This window comes from Anomaloglossus baeobatrachus, chromosome 7, assembly GCF_048569485.1.
Source record: "Anomaloglossus baeobatrachus isolate aAnoBae1 chromosome 7, aAnoBae1.hap1, whole genome shotgun sequence".
NCBI classification, from domain to species: Eukaryota; Metazoa; Chordata; class Amphibia; order Anura; family Aromobatidae; genus Anomaloglossus; species Anomaloglossus baeobatrachus.
In genome coordinates, this window is record NC_134359.1 from 285914472 (window position 1) to 285928384 (window position 13913).

A 13913-nucleotide genomic window follows, 5' to 3' on the forward strand; every position below is an offset into this window, starting at 1 on the left:
CTCTCCTTCAGAGCCAGTCGCACTCACTGAGGCGCCTCATGCATTTCCTAGGAAAGATGGTAGCAGCAATGGAGGCAGTCCCGTTCGCGCAGTTTCATCTGCGCCCTCTACAATGGGACATTCTACGCCAATGGGATGGGAAATCGACGTCCCTCGACAGGACTGTCTCCCTCTCTGACTGCCAAGGACTCTCTGCGTTGGTGGCTTCTCCCCACCTCATTGTCACAGGGAAAGACGTTCCTTCCCCCGTCCTGGGCAGTGGTCACGACGGATGCGAGCCTATCAGGGTGGGGAGCGGTGTTTCTCCACCACAGGGCTCAGGGGACGTGGACTCAGGAAGAGTCCACCCTGCAGATCAATGTTCTGGAAATCAGAGCAATCTATCTTGCCCTGCGAGCCTTCCAACAATGGCTGGAAGGCAAGCAGATTCGGATTCAGTCGGACAATTCCACGGCGGTGGCGTACATCAACCACCAAGGGGGAACACGCAGTCGCCAAGCTTTTCAAGAAGTCCAGCGGATTTTGACGTGGGTGGAAAGCAGAGCGTCCACCATATCCGCAGTTCACATCCCAGGCGTGGAAAACTGGGAAGCAGACTTTCTCAGTCGCCAGGGCATGGACGCAGGAGAATGGTCCCTTCACCCGGACGTGTTTCAGCAGATCTGTTGCCGCTGGGGGACGCCGGACGTCGATCTGATGGCGTCACGGCACAACAACAAGGTCCCAGTTTTCATGGCACGGTCTCACGATCACCGAGCGCTGGCGGCAGACGCCTTGGTTCAGGATTGGTCGCAATTCCGACTCCCCTATGTGTTCCCACCTCTAGCATTGTTACCCAGAGTTCTCCGGAAAATCAAGTCCGACTGCCATCGAGCCATACTCGTCGCTCCAGATTGGCCAAGAAGGTCGTGGTACCCGGATCTGTGGCATCTCACGGTAGGCCAACCGTGGACACTACCAAACCGTCCAGATTTGCTGTCTCAAGGGCCGTTTTTCCATCTGAATTCTGCGGCCCTGAACCTGACTGTGTGGCCATTGAGTCCTGGATCCTAGCGGCCTCAGGTTTATCTCATGAAGTTGTTGCCACAATGAGACAGGCTAGAAAACCATCCTCAGCTAAGATCTATCACAGGACGTGGAAGATATTCTTAGCGTGGTGCTTGGCTCAAGGGTTTTCTCCCTGGCCATTTGCATTGCCAATTTTTCTTTCCTTCCTGCAGTCTGGGTTGGAAAAAGGTTTGTCGCTTAGCTCGCTTAAGGGTCAAGTCTCCGCGCTATCCGTATTCTTTCAGAAGCGCTTGGCACGGCTTTCTAAAGTACGCACGTTTCTCCAAGGAGTTTGTCATATCGTTCCTCCTTACAGACGGCCATTGGAACCCTGGGATCTGAACAAGGTTCTCATTGCTCTCCAGAAGCCGCCTTTCGAGCCTTTGAAAGAGGTTCCCCTTTCTCGGCTTTCACAAAAGGTAGTTTTTCTTGTGGCGGTCACGTCTCTTCGAAGAGTGTCCGAGCTAGCGGCGTTATCTTGCAAATCTCCCTTCCTGGTGTTTCACCAAGACAAGGTAGTACTGCGTCCAATTCCAGAGTTTTCTCCCAAGGTGGTTTCTTCCTTTCATCTCAATCAGGATATCACTTTGCCATCTTTGTGTCCGCATCCAGTTCACCAATTTGAAAAGGGGTTTACATCTGTTGGACCTGGTGAGAGCACTCAGGATTTACATTTCTCGCACGGCGTCTCTACGCCGTTCTGATGCGCTCTTTGTCCTAGTCGCTGGTCAGCATAAGGGATCGCAAGCTTCCAAATCCACCCTGGCGCGGTGGATCAAGGAACCAATTCTTCACACATACCGTTCTGCTGGGCTTCCGATTCCATCTGGACTGAAGGCCCATTCTACCAGAGCCGTGGGTGCGTCCTGGGCATTGCGGCATCAGGCTACGGCTCAGCAAGTGTGCCAGGCGGCTACCTGGTCGAGTCTGCACACGTTTACCAAACACTATCAAGTGCATACCTACGCTTCGGCAGATGCCAGCCTAGGTAGACAGGTCCTTCAGGCGGCGGTGGCCCACCTGTAGGAAGAGGCTGTCTGACAGCCCGTTCATGTGGTATCTTTTTACCCACCCAGGGACTGCTTTTGGACGTCCCACTGTCTGGGTCTCCCAATTAGGAGCGAAAAAGAAGAAGGGAATTTTGTTTACTTACCGTAAATTCCTTTTCTTCTAGCTCCAATTGGGAGACCCAGCACCCGCCCTATTTGTTCTTAGGGTTTCGTTTTTCGGGTGCACATGTTGTTCATGTTGTTTCTTAAGTTCTCCGATCTTGTTATCGGATTGAATTTGTTTTTGAAACTGTTATTGGCTTTCCTCCTTCTTGCTTTGGTACTAAAACTGAGGAATCCGTACTCCTACGGGAGGGTGTATAGCCAGAAGGGGAGGGGCCTTACACTTTTAAGTGTAGTTCTTTGTGCGGCCTCCAGAGGCAGTAGCTATACACCCACTGTCTGGGTCTCCCAATTGGAGCTAGAAGAAAAGGAATTTACGGTAAGTAAACAAAATTCCCTTCTTCCTGGTATTTCACCAGGATAAGGTGGTTCTGCGTCCGGTCCCGGACTTTCTCCCTAAGGTGGTGTCCACTTTTCATCTCAATCAGGATATCTCCTTACCTTCATTTTGCTCTCATCCAATTCACCAATATGAAAAGGATTTGCATTTGTTAGATCTAGTGAGAGCACTCCGGATCTACGTGTCTCGCACGGCGCCATTGCGCCGTTCTGATGCGCTCATTGTCCTTGTCGCTGGCCAGCGTAAGGGGTCGCAGGCTTCCAAGTCAACCTTGGCTCGGTGGATCAAGGAACCGATTTTTGAAGCCTGCCGTTCTTCTGGGCTTCCGATTCCTTCAGGGCTGAAAGCCCATTCTACCGGAGCCGTGGGTGCGTCCTGGGCATTGCGGCACCAGGCTACGGCTCAGCAGGTGTGTCAGGCGGCTACCTGGTCGAGTCTGCACACTTTCACGAAACACTATCAGGTGCATACCTATGCTTCGGCAGATGCCAGCCTAGGTAGGCGAGTCCTTCAGGCGGCGGTTGCCCACCTGTAAGAGGGGGCCGTTGTTTCGGCTCTTTTTATCGAGGTATTCTTTTACCCACCTAGGGACTGCTTTTGGACATCCCAATTGTCTGGGTCTCCCAATGGAGCGACAAAGAAGAAGGGAATTTTGTTTACTTACCGTAAATTCCTTTTCTTCTAGCTCCTATTGGGAGACCCAGCACCCGCCCCTGTTCCCTTCGGGCTGTTGTTCTTTTGTGTACACATGTTGTTCATGTTGAATTGTTCTTTTGGTTCATGGTTTCAGTTCTCCGAATATCCTTCGGATTGAATTTACCTTACACCAATTTATAAGTTTCCTCCTTCCTGCTTTGGCACCAAAACTGATGGGCCCGTGATGCACGGGAGGGTGTATAGGCAGAGGGGAGGGGTTACACTTTTTAAAGTGTAATACTTTGTGTGGCCTCCGGAGGCAGTAGCTATACACCCAATTGTCTGGGTCTCCCAATAGGAGCTAGAAGAAAAGGAATTTACGGTAAGTAAACAAAATTCCCTTCTTTTCTTGTAATATAAATCATTCTTAAGGCCTATTGTAACGTCTGTGCCCGGTTTGGGTGATTGGCACTGGCTCTCTTCCCCGCTGTGTAGGCATTGATCCTCCTCTGTCCTGTGCAGGTACGTGCCGTCTCTGCGGCCGCTCAGGCAGCAGGCGTTCATGCTGAATTTCCCTCAGACGTTGCCCTCCAGGCTGGTACAAAGATTGTATGAGGTTAGTGAAAGCCGCGGCTTTGTACTTTTCTGTACTTTGCCAAGAAATGGTTTTCATGCCAATTTTTGCTTTTGCAGATCACTCTTAAACAGGGCATGAAAGCCGACACTGGGGCCCTGATGGCGTTGTGTGAGAAGACAGATAACGATATAAGGTCCTGTATTAATACGCTGCAGGTACGTGTGCGACCAGTCTGCTCATTAGCGCTGCTTCCTTTACTTTACAACGGGCCCTTTTTTATGATTTTCCATTTCTGTGCAGTTTTTACTCTTTTTATCTTTCCTTAGATGGGGCTGCTTTAAGGGCACTATAGGATATCAGGCGATGCACCTATGGCTTCATAGTATGGATCTATAGGGAGTCCTCGTCCTACTGTATGGCTACTCACTTTACAGCTTTGCTGCGTGGTACTGTTAAGGACGGGACCCAAGCGGTCCCTCTTTGGATCTGACTGCGGTTTCAAATTATATTGTCGTGTGCACAGCGAGAAATAATAATTGAATCAATTATGACTCTTCCTCTCACGACAGACGCTGGGCAAAACTGAAAACTTTATTCTTAGGGCGGCTTTGCACGTTGCGACATTGCACGTGCGATGTCGATGGGGTCAAATCGAAAGTGACGCACATCCGGCGTCGCAGTCGATATCGCAACGTGTAAAACCTTTTTGATACGATGAACGAGCGCTAAAGCGTCGTTATCGTATCATCGCTGCAGCCTCCGAGATTTCCATAATGCCGATGGTGCGACAGGTACGATGTTGTTCCTCGCTCCTGCGGCAGCGCACATCGCTGTGTATGAAGCCGCAGGAGCGAGGAACTTCAACTTGCCTGCCTCCCGGCTGCAATGAGAAGGACGGAGGTGGGCGGGATTTTTAAATCCTGCTCATCTCCGCCCCTCTGCTTCAAATGGCCGCCTGCCGTGTGACGTCGCTGTGACGCCGCACGACCCGCCTCCCTAAGGAAGGAGGCGGGTCGCCGGCCAGAGGGACGTCGCACGGCAGGTATGTGCGTGTGAAGCTGCCGTAGCGATAATCGCTGCGGCAGCTTTCACTAGATATCACACGTGCGACGGGAGCGGGACTATCGCTGCAGCATCGGTAACACATTGTTACCGATGTCGCAACGTGCCCGCCTTAGACAAAGCCCCTATGCCGAGAAGTAAGGGGGTGTAAACAAAAGTTTTAGTCCAATCAAGTATCGTCGGTCGGGGCTTCAAGACGTATAGGAATTAGCATAGTCTCTTTTTGATTGGACAGTCCAGGCTTTTAGGAATTCCTTTGTTCATCGTCCCGGGTGTAGACAGGATATGGCAGCCATCTTCAAATTACATATACTGATATTTACGGTGTTAAGGAGAATACACTGAATATGCAATATACCTATATATACATGTTAATAAAAAGAACAAAGACATGCATAAATGTGTTAGTTTACATCTACTAAACTATATATATATATATATATATATATATATATATATATATATATATATATATATAATGTCTATGAAATGGCTGAATTAAGTATTTCTGGATATTTAATTCTTATCCTCAACAGTACTTGGTATAGGCGCCCCTTAAATAACACTGGAATTTCCTTTTCTCAGTTTCTACATGGCAAAGGAAAAAAGGAACTGAACATGCGGACGGTCCAGACAATGAAGATCGGGCTGAAGGATCAGAACAAGGGCTTGTTTTCTGTATGGCAGGAAATCTTCCAGCTTCCTAAAGTTCAAAGGTATGACTTAAAGGGAACCTGTCAGCAGATTTTGGGCCTATAAGCTGCGGCCACCCCCAGTGGGCTCTTATATACAGCATTCTAACATACTGTATATAAGAGCCCAGACCGCTGTGTAGAACCATAAAAGAAGGGAATTTTGTTTACTTACCGTAAATTCCTTTTCTTCTAGCTCCTATTGGGAGACCCAGCCAATTGGTGTATAGCTTCTGCCTCCGGAGGCCACACAAAGTATTACACTTTAAAAGTGTAACCCCTCCCCTCTGCCTATACACCCTCCCGTGCATCACTGGCTCCTCAGTTTTGGTGCAAAAGCAGGAAGGAGGAAACTTATAAATTGGTCTAAGGTAAATTCAATCCGAAGGATGTTCGGAGAACTGAACCATGAACCAAAAGAACAATTCAACATGAACAACATGTGTACACAAAAGAACAACCAGCCCGAAGGGAACAGGGGCGGGTGCTGGGTCTCCCAATAGGAGCTAGAAGAAAAGGAATTTACGGTAAGTAAACAAAATTCCCTTCTTCTTTGTCGCTCCATTGGGAGACCCAGACAATTGGGACGTCCAAAAGCAGTCCCTGGGTGGGTAAAAGAATACCTCGATAAAAAGAGCCGAAACGGCCCTCCTCTTACAGGTGGGCAACCGCCGCCTGGAGGACTCGCCTACCTAGACTGGCGTCTGCCGAAGCATAGGTATGCACTTGATAGTGCTTCATGAAAGTGTGCAGACTAGACCAGGTAGCCGCCTGACACACCTGCTGAGCCGTAGCCCTGTGCCGCAATGCCCAGGACGCACCCACGGCTCTGGTAGAATGGGCTTTCAGCCCTGAAGGAAGCGGAAGCCCAGAAGAACGGTAGGCTTCAAGAATCTGTTCCTTGATCCACCGAGCCAAGGTTGACTTGGAAGCCTGCGAACCCTTACGCTGGCCAGCGACAAGGACAAAGAGCGCATCTTAACGGCGCAGGGGCGCCGTGCGAGACACGTAGAACCGGAGTGCTCTCACTAGATCTAATGAGTGCAAATCCTTTTCACATTGGTGAATTGGATTAGGGCAAAATGAAGGTAAGGAGATATCCTGATTGAGATGAAAAGGGGATACCACCTTAGGGAGAAATTCCGGGACCGGACGCAGAACCACCTTATCCTGGTGAAAAACCAGGAAGGGGGCTTTGCATGACAGCGCTGCAAGCTCCGACACTCTCCGGAGTGATGTAATTGCCACTAGAAATGGCACCTTCTGCGAAAGACGTGATAAAGAAACATCCCGCAGCGGCTCGAAAGGTGGTTTCTGAAGAGCCGTTAGCACCCTGTTAAGGTCCCAGGGTTCCAGCGGACGCTTGTAAGGTGGGACTATGTGGCAAACTCCCTGCAGGAACGTGCGGACCTGCGGAAGCCTGGCCAGGCGCTTTTGAAAAAATACGGAGAGCGCCGATACTTGTCCATTGAGAGAGCCGAGTGACAAACCCTTGTCCATTCCGGATTGAAGGAATGAAAGAAAAGTGGGTAAGGCAAACGGCCAGGGAGTAAACCCATTATCAGAGCACCTGGGTAAGAAGATCCGCCAAGATCTGTAATAGATCTTGGCGGACGTTGGTTTCCTGGCCTGTCTCATAGTGGCAATGACATCCTGAGATAATCCTGAAGACGCTAGGAGCCAGGACTCAATGGCCACACAGTCAGGTTGAGGGCCACAGAATTCAGATGGAAAAACGGCCCTTGTGACAGCAAGTCTGGGCGGTCTGGAAGCGCCCACGGTTGACCCACCGTTAGATGCCACAGATTCGGGTACCACGATCGCCTCGGCCAATCTGGAGCGACGAGAATGGCGCGACGACAGTCGGATCTGATCTTGCGTAACGCTCTGGGCAGCATCGCCAGAGGAGGAAATACATAAGGCAGTCGAAACTGCGACCAATCCTGAACTAATGCGTCCGCCGCCAGAGCTCTGTGATCTTGGGAACGGGCCATGAATGCCGGGACTTTGTTGTGTCGTGACGCCATGAGATCGACGTCCGGCGTTCCCCAGCGGCGACAGATCTCTCGAAACACGTCTGGGTGAAGAGACCATTCCCCCGCGTCCATGCCCTGACGACTGAGAAAATCTGCTTCCCAGTTTTCTACGCCCGGGATGTAAACTGCGGAGATCGTGGAGGCTGTGGCTTCCACCCACTGCAGAATCCGCCTGACTTCCTGGAAGGCCTGACGACTGCGCGTGCCGCCCTGGTGGTTGATGTATGCGACGGCAGTGGCGTTGTCCGACTGTATACGGATCTGTCTGCCCTCCAGCCGCCGATGGAAAGCCAATAGGGCTAGATACACTGCCCTTATCTCCAGAACATTGATCTGAAGGGAGGACTCTACCGGAGTCCAGGTTCCCTGAGCCCTGTGGTGGAGGAAAACCGCTCCCCACCCTGACAGGCTCGCGTCCGTGGTGACCACAGCCCAGGTTGGGGGTAGGAAGGATTTTCCTTGCGATAGAGAATTGGGAAGGAGCCGCCACTGAAGAGACGTCTTGGTTGCAAGGGACAGAGAGACGTTCCTGTCGAGGGAAGTCGACCTCCTGTCCCATTTGCGGAGAATGTCCCATTGGAGTGGCCGCAGATGGAATTGCGCGAACGGCACTGCCTCCATCGCTGCCACCATCTTCCCCAGGAAGTGCATGAGGCGCCTCAAGGGGTGTGACTGACCCCGAAGAAGAGAATGCACCCCTGCCTGCAGAGAAAGCTGTTTGTCCAGCGGTAGCTTGACTACCGCTGACTGTGTATGAAACTCCATCCCGAGGTAAGTCAGTGATTGGGTCGGTGTCAACTTGGATTTTGGGAAGTTGATTATCCACCCGAACTGCTGGAGAGTCGCCAGAGCGACGGTAAGGCTGTGTTGACACGCCACCCGAGAAGGTGCCCTGACTAGGAGATCGTCTAAGTAGGGGATCACCGAGTGGCCCTGAGAGTGTAGGACCGCCACAACGGATGCCATGACTTTGGTGAACACCCATGGGGCTGTCGCCAGGCCGAAAGTCAATGCCACGAACTGAAGGTGTTCGTCCCCGATGGCGAAACGCAAGAAGCGTTGATGTTCGTGTGCGATCGGCACATGGAGATAAGCATCTTTGATCTCGATCGATGCTAGGAAGTCTCCTTGTGACATCGAGGCGATGACCGAGCGGAGAGATTCCATCTGAAACCGTCTGGTTCTCACGTGTCTGTTGAGCAGTTTGAGGTCCAGAACGGGACGGAATGATCCGTCCTTCTTTGGCACCACGAACAAGTTGGAGTAAAAGCCGCGACCATGCTCCTGAGGGGGAACAGGGATCACAACTCCTTCTGTCTTCAGAGCGTCCACTGCCTGAAAAAGTGCGTCGGCCCGAGCGGGGGGGGCGGAGAGGTTCTGAAGAAACGAGTCGGAGGACGAGAGCTGAACTCTATCCTGTAACCGTGAGACAGAATGTCTCTCACCCATCGGTCTTGAACATGTGGCCACCAGGCGTCGCAAAAGCGGGAGAGCCTGCCACCGACCGAGGATGCGGTTCGGGGATGCCGAGAGTCATGAGGAGGCCGCCTTGGAGGCAGTGCCTCCGGCGGCCTTCTGGGGGCGTGACTTAGACCGCCACGCATAGGAGTTCCTCTGGCCTTTCTCCGGCCTGCTGGACGAAGAGGATTGGGACTTGGCGGAGGGACGAAAGGACCAAAACCTCGATTGAATTTTCCGTTGCTGAGGTCTCTTAGGTTTGGACTGGGGTAAGGAGGAGTCCTTTCCCTTGGATTCCTTAATAATCTCATCCAATCGTTCGCCAAACAATCGGTCGCCAGAAAACGGCAAACCGGTTAAGAACCTCTTTGAGGCAGAGTCTGCCTTCCATTTGCGCAGCCACATGGCCCTGCGGACTGCCACAGAATTAGCGGATGCCACCGCTGTACGGCTAGCAGAGTCTAGGACTGCGTTCATGGCGTAGGAAGAAAAAGCTGACGCTTGAGAAGTCAGAGACGCAACCTGCGGAGCAGAATTACGTGTGACTGCATTAATCTCAGCCAGACAAGCTGAGATAGCTTGTAGTGCCCACACGGCTGCAAAGGCCGGGGCAAAAGACGCGCCCGTGGCTTCATAGATGGATTTCACCAGGAGCTCTATCTGTCTGTCAGTGGCATCCTTCAGCGATGAGCCATCTGCCACCGATACTACAGATCTAGCCGCCAATCTAGAGACTGGAGGATCCACCTTGGGACATTGAGCCCAACCCTTAACTACGTCCGAGGGGAAGGGGTAACGTGTGTCAGTAAGGCGCTTAGTAAAGCGCTTGTCCGGAACCGCTCTGGGCTTCTGGACAGCGTCTCTGAAGTTAGAGTGATCGAAAAACGCACTCCGTGTACGTTTGGGGAACCGAAACTGATGTTTCTTCGGCGCTCCATTGGGAGACCCAGACGATTGGGTGTATAGCACTGCCTCCGGAGGCCACACAAAGCATTACACTAAAAAGTGTAAGGCCCCTCCCCTTCTGGCTATACACCCCCAGTGGGATCACTGGCTCACCAGTTTTCTGCTTTGTGCGAAGGAGGTCAGACATCCACGCATAGCTCCACTGTTTAGTCAGCAGCAGCTGCTGACTATGTCGGATGGAAGAAAAGAGGGCCCATACTAGGGCCCCCAGCATGCTCCCTTCTCACCCCACTTTATGTCGGCGGTGTTTGTTAAGGTTGAGGTACCCATTGCGGGTACGGAGGCTGGAGCCCACATGCTGTTTTCATTCCCCATCCCCCTGAGGGGCTCTGAGGAAGTGGGATCTTACCGGCCCACAAGCCCTGAGGCCGGGCTCCATCCACAGACCCATGGAACCTGCTGGATACGGAGCTGGGTACCGTTCAGGGACAAGGCCCTGCGACATTAAGGTACTCTGTGTCCCCGTATGTACAGGCCGCGCACACTCCAGACTTGCTGGGTGTGCTAGTGCGCCGGGGACAGTAGCGCTGCGCGCTGGGCTTATAGTCACTACAGTTTTTCTGTGTGACTTTATATGTTGGGGACTGCCGCGCCGGCCGCCCCTAGGCGGCGGCGCAACTGCGACTTGTAGTGCGCCGGGGACTTAGCGGCGACCGTGCTTTTACGACGGCGTCGCTTATAAATTTAGTCCCCGGCTTCTGCGGCCTAGCTCCGCTTCGTTCCCGCCCCCACCCTGTCAATCAGGGCAAGGGAGAGACGCTGTACCATTCATCAGCGCCGAGGGCTGGAGCCTTATTTACATGCTCCAGCCCTCTCACTGAGCACAGTGGGACGCAGGTTTCCCGCTCTTCGTCTGCACACGCCCAGGGCCCGCCCCTCTCCATAGGACGCCGGCAGCCATTCCTACATGCAGTCTGGCTGGAGAACGGACACAGGCTCTGGGAGACCCAGACAAGGGATTTCTGGCGACCACACACCCGCGTTAAGCGGGCGGTAAGCAGCACTTAAGTGCTGGCCCCACTAGTGCCACAGTGTTATATTTGTGTACTTTTTTCTCTGTACCATATATATATTTTGCACTGTAAGGTCGCTTCTTGGCTGTATACCCCAATTGCTCTGAGGAGACGACAACATGTCATCTGCAAAACGCAAGGGTGCCAAGACACAGGCTGTGAGCGCTACTTGTGCCGCTTGTGGGGCTAATCTACCGGCAGGTTACAATGACCCCCATTGTGTGCAATGTTCGGTCCCTGTGCCACTTCGTCAGCCGGAGTCTATGGTGGTAGTGGCCCAGGCAGAGTCGCCGGTGAACCCTGTCCCGGTGACGGGGACAGAGTTTGCAGTTTTTGCTGACAGGATGTCTGTCACTATGACAAAGATCCTAGAGACCTTGCAGGCCAGGCCAGTTACTCAGTCCATGGACAATGCTGCGGCACTGTTCCCCGGTCCCCCTCAGTTGGAGTTAATCCGTGCTTCAAGGGGGTCCCAGGCATCTCAGCCTGACGGCTCTGATTCAGATGACAGTCCCAGACAGCCTAAGCGTGCTCGCTGGGAGAGACCCTCCACGTCATCACGCGGATCAGGGTCTCAGCGAGAAGAGTCTCTACATGATGAGACAGAGGAGGGGGATCAGGAGTCTAATCCTGAAACCGCTCTCAATCTGGATACTCCTGATGGTGACGCCATGGTAAATGACCTTATAGGGGCCATCAATAGTCTATTGGAAATTTCTCCCCCTGCCCCTTCTGCAGAGGAGGCAGCTGCACAGCAGGAGAAGTTCCATTTCAGGTATCCCAAGCCTAAACTGAGTACTTTTCTGGACCACGCTGACTTCAGAGAATCGGTCCAGAAACACCATGCTTGCCCAGATAAGCGTTTCTCCAAACGTCTTAAGGATACACGTTATCCCTTTCCCCCTGATGTGGTCAAACGCTGGACCCAGTGTCCAAAGGTGGACCCCCCAATCTCCAGGCTTGCGGCTAGATCCATAATTGCAGTGGAAGATGGGGCTTCACTTAAAGATGCCAATGACAGACAGATGGACCTTTGGTTAAAGTCTGTCTATGAAGCTATCGGCGCGTCGTTTGCTCCAGCATTCGCGGCCGTGTGGGCACTCCAAGCTATTTCAGCTGGCTTGGCACAGGTGGACTCTATCATATGTCCAGCAGTGCCGCGAGTAGCGTCCCTAACCTCGCAAATGTCTGCGTTTGCAACTTACGCTATCAACGCTGTCCTGGACTCTACGAGCCGTACCTCTATTGCGTCTGCCAACTCTGTTGTCTTGCGCAGAGCCTTGTGGTTAAAAGAATGGAAAGCGGATTCTGCTTCCAAAAAATGTTTAACCAGCTTGCCACTATCTGTAGATAGACTGTTTGGTGAACAATTGGCTGAAATCATTAAGCAATCCAAGGGTAAGGACTCCTCCTTACCCCAGCCCAGATCAAGCAAACCTCAACAGAGGAAGTGGCAGTCGAGGTTTCGGTCCTTTCGAGGCTCCGGCAAGACCCAATTCTCCTCGTCCAAAGGGACTCAGAAGGAGCAAAGGAGCTCAGATTCCTGGCGGGCTCATTCACGCTCCAAGAAAGCAACCGGAGGAACCGCTTCCAAGGCGGCGGCCTCATGACTTTCGGCCTCATCCCTCCGCATCCTCGGTCGGTGGCAGGCTCTCCCGCTTTTGCGACATTTGGCTGCCACAGGTCAAAGACCGGTGGGTAGCAGACATTTTGTCTCACGGGTACAGGATAGAATTCAGTTCTCGTCCTCCGCCTCGGTTCGTCAGAACCTCCCCACATCCCGACCGAGCAGATGCCCTTCTGCAAGCGGTGTGCTCACTAAAAGCAGAAGGAGTGGTGATCCCTGTTCCTCTGCAGGAACAAGGGCAAGGTTTTTACTCCAATCTCTTTGTGGTTCCAAAAAAGGACGGCTCGTTTCGTCCTGTTCTGGACCTAAAGCTGCTCAACAAGCATGTGAACGCCAGGCGGTTCCGGATGGAATCCCTCCGCTCCGTCATTGCCTCAATGTCTCAGGGAGATTTCCTTGCATCAATAGACATCAAGGATGCTTATCTCCACGTACCGATTGCTACAGAGCACCAACGTTTTCTACGTTTCGTGATAGGAGACGACCATCTCCAGTTCGTAGCTCTGCCATTTGGTCTGGCGACAGCCCCACGGGTTTTCACCAAGGTCATGGCGGCAGTGGTAGCAGTCTTGCATTCTCAGGGACATTCGGTGATCCCTTACTTGGACGATCTACTTGTCAAAGCACCCTCTCAAGAGGCATGCCAACACAGCCTGAATGTTGCGCTGGAGACTCTCCAGACTTTCGGGTGGATCATCAACTTTTCAAAGTCCAACCTAGCTCCGACTCAATCACTAACGTATCTTGGCATGGAGTTTCATACTCTCTCAGCGATAGTGAAGCTTCCGCTGGACAAGCAGCGGTCACTACAGACAGGGGTGCAGTCTCTCCTTCAGAGTCAGTCGTACCCCTTAAGGCGCCTCATGCACTTCCTAGGGAAGATGGTGGCAGCAATGGAGGCAGTCCCGTTCGCGCAGTTTCATCTGCGCCCACTTCAATGGGACATTCTCCGCCAATGGGACGGGAAGACAACTTCCCTAGACAGGAAAGTCTCCCTTTCTCAGACGGCCAAGGACTCTCTGCAATGGTGGCTTCTTCCCACCTCATTATCACAGGGGAGATCATTCCTGCCCCCATCCTGGGCAGTGGTCACGACAGACGCGAGTCTGTCAGGGTGGGGAGCAGTTTTTCTCCACCACAGGGCTCAAGGGACGTGGACTCAGCAGGAGTCCACCCTTCAGATCAATGTTCTGGAAATCAGGGCAGTATATCTTGCCCTATTAGCCTTCCAGCAGTGGCTGGAAGGAAAGCAGATCCGAATTCAGTCGGACAACTCCACAGCGGTGG

At 52.5% G+C, this 13913-nt stretch overlaps 1 protein-coding gene across 3 annotated transcripts in view; it reads left to right on the forward strand.

Annotated features, from left to right (window-relative positions):
* The window catches only part of CHTF18 (chromosome transmission fidelity factor 18), a 250478-nt gene that overhangs the window by 101259 nt on the left and 135306 nt on the right, over positions 1 to 13913 (forward strand). For all 3 annotated transcript variants that reach the window (XM_075318322.1, XM_075318323.1, XM_075318324.1), the window contains exons 12-14: positions 3718 to 3811; positions 3889 to 3987; positions 5420 to 5550. In XM_075318322.1, the coding sequence (XP_075174437.1) occupies positions 3718 to 3811; positions 3889 to 3987; positions 5420 to 5550 (324 nt within the window). The remainder of the gene's footprint in view (positions 1 to 3717; positions 3812 to 3888; positions 3988 to 5419; positions 5551 to 13913) is intronic.